Here is a 15,183-nt window from a genome sequence, read left to right as displayed (position 1 = left end):
TAATCAAATAAAATAATACACAATAATAAATAACTAAGAATAAATCAATTTAGTCACGCAATATTTTGGATTAATTTCAATAGATCCATAAGTTTTAACCACTTAACAATTTTTAAAATTATTAAATACCTTTAAAATAGTAATTTTCAACAAAAGTATAAAAATTCCCTCTACAAATGGGAATTTCATAGTTTTTTCCTATAAATTTTTTCTAATGTTTAAGATTTAAGGATTTCTCAACAATATATAAAATGAACCGCTTGTTTAATCGTCATCTAAGATGATAATCAATATTATTAATAAAAATAAATTAATATATATATATATATATTATTATTTTTTTTTTCCAAATTAAATTTATTTGTATTTGGTTTTGTTTTGACTAAGGAGTAATTAAGACAAATGAGAAGACATGCGACTCGCGAGTTGAACAAAAATTAAAAATAATTAAAATAGAAAGCAAATATTTATTATTCCAAGTTTCCAACTTTCTAGTAATAAAAAACAAAACACGAGTAATTCCATTGGACAGTGGACGAGGACGACGGAGATATAGAGAAAGATTTATATTTATATAAAATACATAAGCAATTAATCAGTGGCAGCTTAAAGAGACCAGGAAGATCCGAGACCTTCAATACTGTTGAAGAGTTACCACTCTCTTTATAATGGAAGGTATATTCTCTCTTCTTTTAAACCCTAAATTCTTTCTTTTGACTCTTCCTTTGACTCAATTTTACTTGGATTGACTGGCTTTTCTGCTGATCTTTATCGCTTCTAATTGAATTCTGTGAACACGTTTGATTGATCTTTTAGCAATTGTAATTAGCATCTGGATGTATAGTTTATGGTAAAAGTACGATTATGTTGAGTGAGTGTAGATCAGTATTTGCTATGTGTTTGAATGCATAATGCAGGGGTGTTTTGACAATAGAGGAAGGTGGTAATTTAAGAAGCAGGTGGTAACTGGATGAAGATTAACTAATGTAAGCCAAAAATTCTCATCTATATCCATTGTTTCAGTAGCACCTAGGAGTAGTACCTCAAAGAATGATGAAAACTCTGAATTCGTGTGAAACTGTATTAGGTGTTGTCTATTTAATCATTGTGATGAATATGGGTGTTTGTGTTAGTTTGCTTTTGCAATTCGTTTATCAGTGTTCCTGTCTAGAAAAGTTGCCAGGGGTTTATCAAAAAGTCAGGTGGTGACAAACTTGTTAAAGCTATGGATGTAGAAGAATGACTCTTGAGAGACGAGATTCAGTCGTTATACTTTTTTATTTGTTAGTCCCTTTCTAGGATGGATGAGGTTACATTATTATGACTGCCTCCTCCCTTAATTTTTTTTGTCAAGTGGCAAATTTATATCTAACAAGCACATACGAAGTATTAAAATGCAATAGCCTTTTTTAACATGCAGTTCACAGTTTGAACTTTGAAGAATCATTCAGTTTGTTTTTTTCCCACCAAGTAGTTGCTTTGCTCATTAGACATTCCCTTGCTGGATTCAAATATGGTATCTTACAATTTGGATACCAAAGTAATAATTCTTTTACATAATTGTGATATGATATTCCTCATTTTAATCCCTTGAACACTCTTGTGTTCATCAAGTTCCAAACTGGTGGCTACTTCTAGAACATAAAACCCTAGTATCCAAGGGATTCGAAGTTCGAACCTTTGACATCTTCATTGGAACCACGTGTCTTAATCATTCCACTCGACCCCTGGGGTTGATGCTAGATTTCCTGATACTCCATGTGTTATTAACTTGATTATTTGATCATCCTTACAAGAAGCTAAAGGCAGCAAAAAGTACCAGAAAGTCTTACTTTTTCCTGTAGTAATCCTTGCGTTTGAGTGAAGTTTCATATAATTACATGTTCGTTATTCTTCACCTTCCCTTGTATTTATATTGGAAACTAATTACTTAGGTATCAATTTAATTTTTTGATGCAACTGTTCGTGGCCCTTTCTCTCTTTTTGGTTTTGCGGGGGTGGGGGGTCTATATAGTTTAGGATTGGATAAAAGGTTAGGATTATAAAGAATTCATGTATTTATATACATACAAAAAATAGAGGGGATGGAAGGATCTCCAACGCTAGGATTGCAAAGAATCCATGTATTTATGTATATATGTACAAATAACAGAGGGGATGGGTGGAACTCTAATAATAGAAGCTAGTGACATTTTTTGGCAACTTTTCATTGGAGTTTGAGTAAATAAGTACTGTTGTGTCTTGATGTTGATTGGTGTAATAACGGAGGGGGTAAGTGTGAGTAATTATGTGGGACTTAATAAGGGAAAATAAGAAGCGGGGGGGAGTGGTTTGTTTTAGACAGAGAGAGAGAGAGAGAGAGAGAGAGAGAGAGAGAGAAGTGGGGTGCTTTAAAAACTAGGGTTAACAAATTATGTAATTTTTCAATGGGAGCTGACTGTGTTGGTAATGAAGAATGGGGAAATATGTATTAAACTAGGGGCATCAAGTTTAGGTAATTTATTGCCAATAGTTGACTGAAAGATGTCAACTTCAATGAAGAATCGGAAGCGTGGTTTTCTATAGCTTATTTTTAATCCTCTGAGGCTCATTAGGTTGCATATGACTTGGATTTGCTGCTCAAGGATCTCAAATTGTGGAAAACAGATAGCCATAATGGGAGGTGGGATCTATTCATTGACCCTAAATTTCTCTCTTTTTTAATTCCAACTTTTTAATGAAGTAACTGATTTTCTTTCTCCATTAGGTTTCATTGTGATTATGCAATGTTTGGTTTTTATTTATCTCAACAGTACTCTTGAATTTTTTTATTTTTTATTTATGGTATTAGTCCCTTAAATCTGATTACTTCATATATGGTATTTAGAACATTATTTTTTGTTTTAGGTTTATCTTCTTTTTCCCGGAATTTTAGTTTCCTTGTTTTCTTTGTTACTTGATTGTTTAGTTATTAGTGACTTGTTTATTTTGTTAGTTGTTGATTGTGTTATGCTTGGTTTGTTGTGCTGACCTCTTAAGTTTTGATCTATGTGATTCAAAATTAGCTGGTAGCCATTTGAGAATAAGTGCAGTTAAAGAAGTTAATAAACTAAGCTGATTAATTCTTTGAAAGTAGTCTCAGTTTTTGAATTTCAGTAATTATATACCTTTAGCGTGTTGTTTGGTTGTGCAAATATTCATTTGGGATTTCCTTGTGAGAAAGAATCTACTATTTCTGGTAAGTTGAAATCCTAATAATAGTACTAAAAGGTTTTGTTCTACTTTTTTTATCTGTGAAAAAGATTTGAATTGATGACATTTGGTTTATGTTGAAATGTGTCCTACTAATGGGGTGACCAGAATAAGAGAACATCATGATTTTTGTCGCCAGCAAAATACAGGTTAGTGATGTATCCTTGTCATAATGGGAAACACCAAGGATTTGCTTTGTGGGGATCAGAAATTNCTGGTAAGTTGAAATCCTAATAATAGTACTAAAAGGTTTTGTTCTACTTTTTTTATCTGGGAAAAAGATTTGAATTGATGACATTTGGTTTATGTTGAAATGTGTCCTACTAATGGGGTGACAAGAATAAGAACATCATGATTTTTGTCGCCAGCAAAATACAGGTTAGTGATGTATCCTTTTCGTAATGGGAAACACCAAGGAGTTGCTTTGTGGGGATCAGAAATTAAAAAAAAAAAATTATAGGGATAGAAGAAAGAGAGGAGAAGATGTGGAATTGGAAGAAATTAGAGAAACTTGGGAGAGAAGTTAAGTTTAGTATTTCACACTCTATCATGGGAAATCTAGTTTTGAAACATAATAAGGTCCTATATGTATATAATGGGCAGGCTTTCCATTAGGAAACCCTTAATACTACCCAAAATATGGAAACGAAAACAGTTAAAACCAGAAAATGTAGCAAAGTTCCTATATAGTTTGTATGACTAAATCTAACATATGTGGGTACCTACCCACGAAATCGTACATCACATTGCCTAGCTGGACATGACCTTAGTGTCTAATTTCTTAGACTTGGGAAATAACTCAATATAGCGACCCTAGTGCTATTTGCTTGATAGTTTCAGGTTTCAGACTTTTCTGTGGGTCCATGTGCTACTGGGACTGTGTTCTAATGGATCAAATCAGAACTTTTATATAAGAAACCAGGCATCAGATCATGAAATTGACAATGCTAAATCTTGGGCAATTGGTTGGAACTATTCAGAGTGCATTAATTCTTCTCCTGGCTGCATACATGTGGGTCATTTTTGGTGCAATTCTTGTGTAAAATTATGCCTGGATTAATTTCGGAGAATGGGATTTCATCATCTGAATGTCATTTATTTTAAAGTTATAACTGTGGATAGAATATAAATAACTGTGCAGCAAGTTTTTATTTTTCTGAAATAGATACTACTATTGAGGTTCAAGTTCTAATAACTTCTTGGTGTCATTTAGAGAAAGTGTGCAAAGCTAATATGGTGCAATGATGGATGAGCGATTCCTTTTTGCCATCTTAGATAAAATAAGTGCTTTTAATGAGATATGCATACAGTGATCTTGAGTTGAGAACTGGAATTTGTTTCATGTGATTTTATTAGATAATGAAATTAAGGGCTTTTTCAACACAATTTTTCAAATTTCTTTTGGAAAATGAATTTGAAAAATGAAAACTGAAAATTGAATTTTTGTTTTTTATTTTCAAGATTAAGATTTGATTTCGTATTTTTTTTTTCTGGAAAATAGTATTCAGAAAATCAAAACTGAATGATGTCTTTCGTAGAGGTTTTTGAAACTGAAAGAAACATGCGTTTGATCTAATTATTATGATGCATAACAATATTGTTAATAATTTGAAAAATAAAAAATAAAAAACTCAAAAGTACTGTTTTCCCATTTCCTTTACAAAAGTTAGAAAATAGTATTTTTGGATAACTGTTTTTTTAAAATGACAGTGTTTTCTTAAAGAATCGCCCATGAACATATTTTTCAATTTTCCTAAATTCAAAACACAAAATCATTGATGAAAATATCAACAAATTCACCTTGATTGTTTCTGCAATTAAAAAATCTTAATAAATTCTTATTTATTTAAGAACAAAATCTTGTAGGTTTCTCGTGATCTAGTTAGTAAAATTTGCAGAATATTTTCTGTTTTTCTTTTTCATGTCCTAGGTGGTCTATTTTACTTTTAGGTGATATGTTAGTTCTGAGTAACCGTGTTAGTTGGTTGCCCTTAAACCCTTAAGTAGCATATGGGCAATGTCACTTCGATCTGTAGTATTCATGTGGAACTGCTTGCTGTATTTCTGTTCTTTCGCTTGTGGCGGCATAGTTTCAAGGCAATTAAACAGAATTAGGATTTTTGTATGGATGGACAATGGTTTGGATTGTTGTAATTGGCATATTGTTTGACGAGGGCATTCTTGGTTTCTGTTAAGTTTCATAGAGGTGAAAGTTAGGTTACTTCAATGTTTTTTAGTAGTAACTATTTATGGACTCTGAGGGTTAGTTTTAAGAGTGAAAGAGGGTTTGTACATTAATTGATTCGGATTGTTTATGTTGCAAATGAAGAAAGAAACACAAGACAAGGTTGCTGCAACTTTTAATGTTTAGGGTTTAATGCTGGAAGCAAGAGGGATAATGAAAAGAGTTGGTAATTAAATCTGGTTGAGTACTTNAGTTTCAAGGCAATTAAACAGAATTAGGATTTTTGTATGGATGGACAATGGTTTGGATTGTTGTAATTGGCATATTGTTTGACGAGGGCATTCTTGGTTTCTGTTAAGTTTCATAGAGGTGAAAGTTAGGTAACTTCAATGTTTTTTAGTAGTAACTATTTATGGACTCTGAGGGTTAGTTTTAAGAGTGAAAGAGGGTTTGTTAGTAGGAAATACTAGTGAAATAGATTAAGAATTTGGGTTTGTAAACATTAATTGATTGGGATTGTTTATGTTGCAAATGAAGAAAGAAACACAAGACAAGGTTGCTGCAACTTTTAATGTTTAGGGTTTAATGCTGGAAGCAAGAGGGATAATGAAAAGAGTTGGTAATTAAATCTGGTTGAGTACTTAAAAGGTGTTGTTTGTTGCAAATAATTGAATAAATAAAAGAGATAAAGAACTAGAACAAGGAACAGAGGAAGAGGAATATGAAACTGAGAGGACTCACAAACTTGCAATTTCTAGCAAGGAAAAAAAATAAAATGCCGAAGATAACTTGCTTCTTTATTCTGTTAATCAACTTTGAGAAGCTTGAGAACATATTGATATTAATATAGGCTTCTTTCCTACTAGGATTCCTACAAAATAGGATTGTAGGATTGATACTATTGATATGTAACCCAAAATTTCCTAATACCATTTAAGTTTTAATGACTTACTATAGACAAAAATAAAACCTATGGATCTCTATCCACAGCCCATTCAAATGAAATAATACCCATGCAATTAGTATTTGATAAAACTATTCAAGTAAAGAACTACTAGTCATTTATCTATCAGATATACTTATTTGTAGACTAAAGAGATGAAACCTTTGGTCCTTGTGCAGGCCATAACTGTTCTATTGAGGTGGCACTGAGTGTCTTCCTATTTCATTATCTGAATGATTCTAGTTGCCTATGCATAGGGTTTCAACTTATTCTTGAACTGAGAACTAGAAGAACATTATTCTTTAGTTTCTGTTCTGGTGTAACTCTATCAAGATTCCAATTTTCCAAAAGGTAATTTGAGGGAAGAGAATAGAGTTCTAGTTCCATTCCAAATTTCTCTATCAAACTACTTCAGATGGGTGCTTTGTTTGATTCTTAGTTCTTTCTCTTACCCCAAATTTGGTGATTTCTCTGATTGATAATTCTTTCTTTTTTCTTTATTGAGGGGTCATGAGGGGGTGTTTAATTGTCGTTAACCTTCAGTATAGGTTCATTAAAAGTGTTGAGTGAAGCAAGATGGTTGAGGTTTTTAAAAATGATCCTTTACTTAAGCTTCTTACAATTTTCCTTCGTTTTTCTCCATCCTATCCCAAATTGGTAGAATTACAATATTAGTCTAAATAGATATGGTTTGGGCTTTTATTTTACTCTTCCATGAAAATTTTGAGCTCAATATTGTAACTTTTCTAAGCTCGGGAAGGAGTCTTGGGGTAATTTTGTGTCTATAAATGTTATTTTTGACCAAGGAGGGGATATTGACTGTGTTGGTATTGTGTGTACGCCACTTCTTAGGATTGTGTGGTCTGCTGTTCCACATTTGATCTTCTCCTTTGAATTTTTATAAATAAATTTCCTTTTCTTTCTTATATTTTTTTCCGTCTGCTGTGCTGCAAATATTTAAGTCAATTGTTATTGACTTGAGAATTTTGATATGTTGCATGCTTATAAGTCTTGAATGTGATTTTTCAGTTGGCTAGAGAGTGAGAGAGAGGGAGAGACATTTAAACTATACTATTTTTTGCTCAATATTTTTTTCCTTATATTACAAGGCTTCGAGGATGTTTAGGAACCGTAGTGGAAAATTGCATGGTTGAATTCTCATGGGGGTTTTCTTAACTAGTTGAGTTTTCATCATTGTGCTGCTTCAGTTATTATCTGACCAGGGGTTTGTTTGCCTGTTATGCCATTGGTTTGGTGGCCTGATTATCATGGAACACACTGATTTACCTAAAGATATATTGACCAACCAAATGGTTTTATGTTACGGGCTTATAAAAAAAATGAGTAAATAAACTGATATCTTATGTTGGTATAACTACTTGTTAGGTTCTGAACTAGTTTTGTTGATTTGTAGACTGCAATGATGGTCGTTATAGATTTCATATCAATATGGAAAATTTTTGGCTGGACTTTTTTCTTATTGTTATATTAAACGTTAACTTGTATGCCATGAGAGAAGCAGTTTCTTTTGACATTCCTTCTTGGACTGTGGGTCCTATATAATTATATCGAATTTTTGGCTTAAAAGTTAGCTGATTATTGTGTACTTTATATTCTGTTTGAGCTTCTTCTGAAAATCTGTTATTTCTGTTATTCTGGAGATGAGGAGATTTCTCAGGAACACAATTCGTTTGCAAAATTGTTGTTACTATTTGTACTTCAATTATGAAGATGCAATAAATGTGAAAGGAATATCTTCTTAACATTTCTTAATATAGAAATCAACATCACTGCATAACCTTGTGAATCCTAAGCATCAAATCCCCAAGGATGGGATAGCCTAAAACAGATTACATGTTAATGATTTTCATTTAATGAGGTATTGTGGGCCTTCATGTATTTTATTGCTGATTTTCTAATTTTTTTTCTTCGCTTATAGTTCTTTGCTGAATTTATGTGAATTTTGTAGATATGATGTGAAGTTATATTCAAACACCTGAACCAGTCAATTAATACGATAGGATTTGTGTTTGGCAGGTGGATCCCCAGACCAGGAATCAGTAGGGTCTGGGACAAAGAGGTCTAGTGTATCTTCGGGCTGTAGGCCACGTGATCGCAAAGAGTTTCTTAATAGATTTGTTGATAGTGAAATTCTGACTGCAAAAATCGAAGATTGGTTTATTTCGATTTCAGAAAAGACAGCTGCAAAAAAACCACCATTTGATGTCCCTTTTGAGTTGATAGAACTGCAAAAATTTGATTATGCACTGGAAGGAGTTTCGTTTCAACAGTTGACTAGGATGCCCAATGCTGTTTATGCTTCAACATCCGATGCGGTTGAAGCAACTGCTTATCTTGCTATTGAGGATTTTCTACATGCAAGTGTGAAAGGCTTGTGGGAGGCATTTTGGAGTCATGATGAACCCATGCCTTTCTCTGTTGCCTGTCTATACGATGCAAACTTAAAATTCTACCAGGCCGAGAAGGCAATAGCAAATGGGAAGCTTGGAGGTCTTTGTGCTACTGGTGTATTGCTCAAGAACTCTAGACATCCACATGGAAAGTGGGACCATATTCTTGAATTGGCTCTTTTAAGGCCCGATATTAGAAGTCTTGCTGTGGATAGTGACCAGCAGCCTTCTTTATCTATTCTAGGGGAAGCTCTTTTCTATGCGCTTCGTATACTATTATCAAGAAGCTTAAGTAGAGTAACTTTTTCTCTGAGCTCAAACACAGTGTTTGTTCTTCTTGTTGACTCTCAATATGGTGGGGTTGTAAAAGTTGAAGGTGATGTAAATAAATTGGAGTTTGATGTGAATAATATTTATGACTGTGCTGCTGAGTGGATAAAAAAGCATTGTCGAATTGCAGTCTCTCCAATCGATAGGATTTGGAACAAGCTTGGAAATGCCAACTGGGGCGATATTGGTGCTCTTCAGGTACTTTTTGCAACTTTCCACTGTATCGTGCAATTTGCTGGATTTCCCAAGCACTCAATTGAAGATTTAGCTGCTGACCATAGTTCTCGCCTCCAAACAAGAAGAGTTGAAAGGCAGTTGGGGGATACCAGGGTGAATGGAAATGGTCTATTTCGGTTCCAGCAGCGGAGTGCTTCTCCTGAAATAGTTGAAGTTCAGGATGAATCTATCAAAGTAGAGTCTGAAGAGTTAATGAAGCTAGAGGTAGGATCTGTATTATGGTTGGAGGATTCAAACTTTCAAAAGGGTTATCAGATTAATGAAGTCCTTAGTAATGGTGAACTCAGATATTACATTGCTTCACCAGTTGAAGATCCAGGAAAGTCTCTGTTTCTATATGTTGGTTCACATCCTTCTCAGCTGGAACCAGCTTGGGAAGACATGAATTTATGGTATCAAGTTCAGAGACAGACTAAAATATTAACAGTCATGAAACAGAAAGGTTTATCTAGCAAATATCTGCCACAGTTAAGTGCTTCTGGGAGGATTGTTCACCCTGGTCAGTGTCAGAGACCCAGCTCTGGTGGGAACTGTGATCACCCTTTGTGTGGCACTCCAATTCTTGTGACCAGCCCAGTTGGTGAAACAGTTGCAGATATGGTAAGTGAAGGCCGATTCGGTTCGGATGAGGCTATCAGGTGTTGCCATGATTGCCTATCTGCACTTTGCACTGTGTCTTATGCTGGGATTCGGCATGGAGACATCCGGCCAGAGAATATTATCTGTGTCAGATCTGGTGTGAGGCATCCCTATTTTGTCCTTATTGGTTGGGGACATGCTATACTTGAAGATAGGGACCGCCCTGCTATGAATCTTCATTTTTCATCAACTTATGCTCTGCAGGAGGGGAAATTGTGCTCAGCATCAGATGCAGAGAGCCTGGTTTACATGCTTTATTTTTCGTGTGGTGGGGCTTTGCCTGATTTGGATTCAGTGGAAGGGGCACTACAGTGGAGAGAGACCTCTTGGTCAAGAAGAATAATTCAGCAGAAGCTTGGTGATGTCTCAACCGTGTTGAAAGCATTTGCTGATTACGTAGATAGTTTATGTGGGACGCCATACCCTATAGATTATGATATATGGCTAAGAAGGCTGAGAAGAAATATTAATGAGGAAGATCATGGGAAGGAAATTGACACATCTGGCTAGGACTTCATTAACTGTTGAAAGTGGGAGCATTCATTTAGATCACTATCACTTTCCGACAGCCAATAGATTTTTGATGAAGTCTAAAAATAAAAGTTGTTGGAATTCATTGGACATCTGTTGGATGAATTGGCAGAATCCGAAATGATTGAGAATGACATATCAAGTCGTGAAGGTGATTCTTTTGCAGTTGTGTGTCTTGGAAATCTCTGGCACTTGAAGTTTCAACAAAGATAAGTGCCTGTGTCTTAACTTTTTCCAGGATGCTTTCTGGTGTGGTCTTGGAAATTATATGATCCTCAGGTTATGTAGAGATTTGAAAATTTAGTTTTTTTTTTGTTTTTTTTGTTTTTTTGTTGGGTATATTGTATTTGTCATTCCTTGTAAAGATAGGGTCCATTAGATTGTCCGGAAATTTGTGTATTTATGTCTGAGATTGACTGGCTAGATTCACCTGCCTAGAGCACCATGTTTTTCTTTTCCTGTAAAGGGTTTGTGATATTTTGTGTTTATCGGCTTTGAAACTTTCTTTCAATCAGCATTACATACAGTATTATTTTTATTTTCTCTTGTATGTATTTAGTTGTTTATTTTTGTTTTTATTTGGTCCTGGGCTAAGAAGCGATGATAGAAAGAACCATACAACAAACTGTTTATAACATTAATATTTGTTATAACTTCGATACGCTTTTATGTTAATTTGCTGCAAAACCAGTAAGCTTATTATACCAATTTGTCGTAAAAATACTCCACAAACAAACAAGTCTTGTATATGTGACACAAACACACGTAAGCAATTGAAATAATACAACTGTCATAAGGTTTCAATATTTCACAGGCTTATAGAAAAGATTATTAAAGTAATACAAACACTCTTAAGGTTATTTCCACTACACCCCTTCAACATAACAACTTGGCCTCTATAATTAGCTATTTATACTTGTTACCGTCAAGTTTTAGTGTTAAATTAATTGAGAGAAGGCCATAAAGTTGAAAACTAAAATATTTTGCAAAGTAAAAATATAAAAATTTGATGGGAGTTGTATGTAATTAAGTATAATATTTATTGTTTGTTGGGTAAGGGTTATCTACAAGTGATCAAAGTTATGGGTAGCGACAAGTCAGGAATGTTGCATTTTGTATTTCTTAACTTTATCGGCTTAATATGTTTTATTGACTCAGCATTGCGCTGCGTATTAAGGCATTACATATGGCTGAGATATATCCTAATTCCTAAATATGATTAGCTTTATTTGCAATGAATTAATTTAAGACAAACTATACTCAAAGTTTACACTGCTGTAATATCTAGATATTTTAATTCTTAGTGCATGCTCCATTGTTTTGATAATGGTAATTTCAATTTGGACCACGTAAGGTCACAAACCAGTCCTGCTATTATCTCTTGGCAGGCAAATGCCTTTCCTTGGTGGGCTATGATTCATGAACATCTATCATTGCTTCAGACTGCACGCTTTGATAATGGTAATCTTTTGTGTCTGAATTAATTTTTTTCCAATTTGACTTATTTTTCATACAATATCTTATTTGTTGTTTTCATATGAATCTTAGTCAACATAATCTCAAAAGATTTAATTAAGAATCTTGTTGGTATAAAAGGATGTGCCTGGTTGCATACTTTGAAGTACAATCTAAACCTGTCTGTTAAGTACCAAAATGAACTCTTGTCAACTTTCACTCCAATGGCAGCTTCTGTCCGTCTTCATAATTTTCTCCATCTCCGTCACCGCTACAAACTTCAACATTCCAAGGCTTAGTCCTATTAGAGGATCATATTTTATGGATCTTCAAATTTTGTCCACTGATGTTTCGGAGGACTTCCAGACATTTTTTTACACACAAACACTTGATCACTTCAATTACAGGCCTGAAAGCTTCTCCACTTTTCAACAACGATACCTCATTAATTTCAAGTCCTGGGGTGGCGCAAATGCTAATGCACCAATATTTGCATATTTTGGAGCCGAAGTTCCATTGGATGGCGATTTAGATGTTATCGGATTCCTTACCGATAATGCCAACCGCTTCAATGCTCTTCTAGTATATATAGAGGTAAAATAATTTGCGCAGTTATATGTATATATATATTTGTTTAGTAGAAAATTATTACGGACTTGTTCTTTTGATCATCAGCATCGATACTATGGGAAATCAATCCCTTTTGGATCAAGAGAAGAGGCACTGAAAAATGCAAGCACTATCGGCTATTTCAACTCGGCCCAAGCTATAGCAGACTATGCAGAAATTCTCATGTATATAAAGAAAAAATATCAAGCTGAAGATTCACCGGTGATCGTCATTGGAGGATCATATGGTGGAAGTAAGTAATGATTTTTTTTTTTCTATAACTAAAAGAAACAATTACCAACTTCTTTCTTTGATTGGTTGATTGATTTTATTTTTAACCAGTGCTTGCTGCATGGTTTCGACTGAAATATCCTCACGCTGCTCTGGGAGCTTTGGCCTCCTCAGCTCCTATCCTGTATTTTGATGACATAACGCCTCAGAATGGATATTATTCTGTTGTCACCAAGGATTTTAGAGTAATACATATTACAATTTGATCCTTTTTGTACAATCTTCGTAGCCCTTAATTTTGGTATATAAATAAATGAGCGGGACTTTGCAGGAAGCTAGCGAAACATGCTACCAAACCATACGAGAGTCATGGTCAGAAATTGAAAAAATTGCGTCCACGCCAAATGGTCTTTTAATCCTCAGCAAGCAATTCAGAACTTGCAAGTAAAAGCAAAGTCTTTGCCACTCGTTTTGGTTTCTTAATTAATGTAAATATATAATATTATTTGGTTAATTATTCTCTTGTTTTCTTGGAATAGACCATTGCAAGATTCTTCTGAGCTCAAGGACAATTTGTTGTCAATGTATGCTACTGCAGCTCAATATAATCAACCGCCAAGGTATCCAGTGAGCATGGTGTGTGGCGGCATCGATGGGGCGCCTTCTCAAACTGATATTCTTGGCAAAATATTTGCAGGTGTTGTTGCTTTTAAAGGAAATAGATCTTGCTATGTTAATGCCCCCATGAATGAATCTGAAACAGATGTGGGATGGCAATGGCAGGTAAATTACTTTATACCAAGTTATCTGCTTTTATAAATATCTAAAATCTTTTGGCGAAATCGTGAAACTAATTGATTGAAGTTAAGTAGACATGTAGCGAAATAGTGATACCGATAGGGATTGATAATACGACAATGTTCCCACCTAATCCTTTCAATCTAAGCGTCTTCATCGATGGGTGTGAGGCAGAATATTCCGGTGTCCATCCTCGCCCTCATTGGGTCACAACTTATTATGGAGGCCATGTATGGATTTTTCTCTATTATATCTTCAATTAAGCACTTTTAAATGCTTCATTAATTTTCTACTGTTTAAACTAACCTATATACCTAATCTTGGCTAATTATATCAATGGCAGGATATAAAACTGATTCTTCAAAGGTTTGCTAGCAACATTATTTTCTCCAATGGATTAAGATATCCATATAGTAGCGGCGGGTAATATATATATGAATTTGAAGTACAAAATAAATTTTCTTCAATGATACATATGTAGTTGACTATTTTTAACGCAGGGTGTTGGAGGATATATCAGACACCGTTGTTGCCATTCACACAGTAAATGGTAAGTGCTTGGAGTTGTATAATTGATAATACAGGAGGAAAAACATGAAGTTGGACGTAACTCACATGATTATTGATTATTTTAATTTGCAGGTTCTCACTGCTTGGATATTCTTAGAGCAAATCGTAGTAGTGATCCGGATTGGTTGGTTAAGCAGCGTGAAACTGAGTTGGAGATCATTGAAGGATGGATGTCTATGTACTATGCTGATCTTAAAGCATCCAAGCAAATACAAACTAATGGGATATAAACCTAGAATTCTTATAATGATATATAAATATGTAATAAAAAATCTATCCAGAGAAACGGAGTATTATTAGAGTAATGTTACACTTACAAAAAAATCTTACAAAAATCTCCATAGAAAGTAACGTAATAAAAAAATGAATGGTAAAATGAATATAATAAATTTAATTTTTTGTTTTACTTTTTTATTTATTTTTTATCATCTCACTTTGTATAAAAATATTTATAAGATTTATTTATAACGATATAAATATGTAATAAAAAAACCGATTGAGAGAAGCGGAGTATTATTATTGCTTCAAATTGTGTTTGTCCAAAAGAAATTGATGGGGGCGCATGTTCATACAAAGGCAAGTGCCATTTTCTTCAAAAGATACTGATCAACCAGTTTTATACATGGCTTGGGGATATTCACCAATTAAGAAAAAAATAGAATAATCTTTTTTTTTTTTTTTTTTTTTTTGAAATCCGGTAATTGTATTAAAGGAAAGAATAAAGAATAACAACCTATAAAGGGATCACCCCTTTAGAGACAAGACCTTGGGCATATGCACCCAAGTCACAAGGCTATACAAAATACCAAAAGGAGCCCAAAAAAAACCACACTGCTTGAACGCAAAAGAGAAACAAACTACCCAAGACCCTAGAGTCTATACAAAAAAGTCTGCACAAGCCAAGACAAAAACAAGGCTGGAGCTTTTTGACCCTCCAAAGATCAAAAAGCAAAATCCACAAGACCAAAAAGACTACACAAGCTACTGCACCTAACAGTCAGCTCAGATCTACT

General features: G+C 34.1%; 2 protein-coding genes across 2 annotated transcripts; both read left to right on the top strand.

Annotated features, from left to right (window-relative positions):
* Positions 1–508: 508 nt before the first annotated feature.
* On the top strand, positions 509–11,045 carry LOC116109035. Its single transcript, XM_031395289.1, has 2 exons — positions 509–675; positions 8,397–11,045. The coding sequence occupies exons 1-2, from the start codon at positions 669–671 to the stop codon at positions 10,484–10,486; spliced, it is 2,097 nt and encodes a 698-aa protein (XP_031251149.1). The 5' UTR covers positions 509–668; the 3' UTR covers positions 10,487–11,045.
* A 1,095-nt stretch (positions 11,046–12,140) lies between these two features.
* On the top strand, positions 12,141–14,400 carry LOC116108975 (lysosomal Pro-X carboxypeptidase-like). Its single transcript, XM_031395213.1, has 9 exons — positions 12,141–12,556; positions 12,638–12,824; positions 12,914–13,047; positions 13,134–13,246; positions 13,342–13,585; positions 13,675–13,830; positions 13,944–14,023; positions 14,101–14,150; positions 14,243–14,400. Exons 1-9 carry the CDS (start codon positions 12,161–12,163, stop codon positions 14,398–14,400), a joined length of 1,518 nt encoding a protein of 505 aa, XP_031251073.1. The 5' UTR covers positions 12,141–12,160.
* Positions 14,401–15,183: the final 783 nt, after the last annotated feature.

The sequence above is a fragment of the Pistacia vera genome, unplaced genomic scaffold (assembly GCF_008641045.1).
Source record: "Pistacia vera cultivar Batoury unplaced genomic scaffold, PisVer_v2 Contig570, whole genome shotgun sequence".
In the NCBI taxonomy this organism is placed as follows: Eukaryota; Viridiplantae; Streptophyta; class Magnoliopsida; order Sapindales; family Anacardiaceae; genus Pistacia; species Pistacia vera.
This window is presented reverse-complemented; position numbering and strand designations above follow the sequence as displayed.

Bases quoted from the DNA above. Each gene is read 5' to 3' on its own strand.
- LOC116108975 (XM_031395213.1), top strand. From the start codon at position 12,161: ATGAACTCTTGTCAACTTTCACTCCAATGGCAGCTTCTGTCCGTCTTC. The intron at 13,247-13,341 runs GTAAAAGCAAAG...TTCTTGGAATAG, and splicing joins AAGCAATTCAGAACTTGCAA to ACCATTGCAAGATTCTTCTG. The intron at 13,831-13,943 runs GTATGGATTTTT...TATCAATGGCAG, and splicing joins CAACTTATTATGGAGGCCAT to GATATAAAACTGATTCTTCA.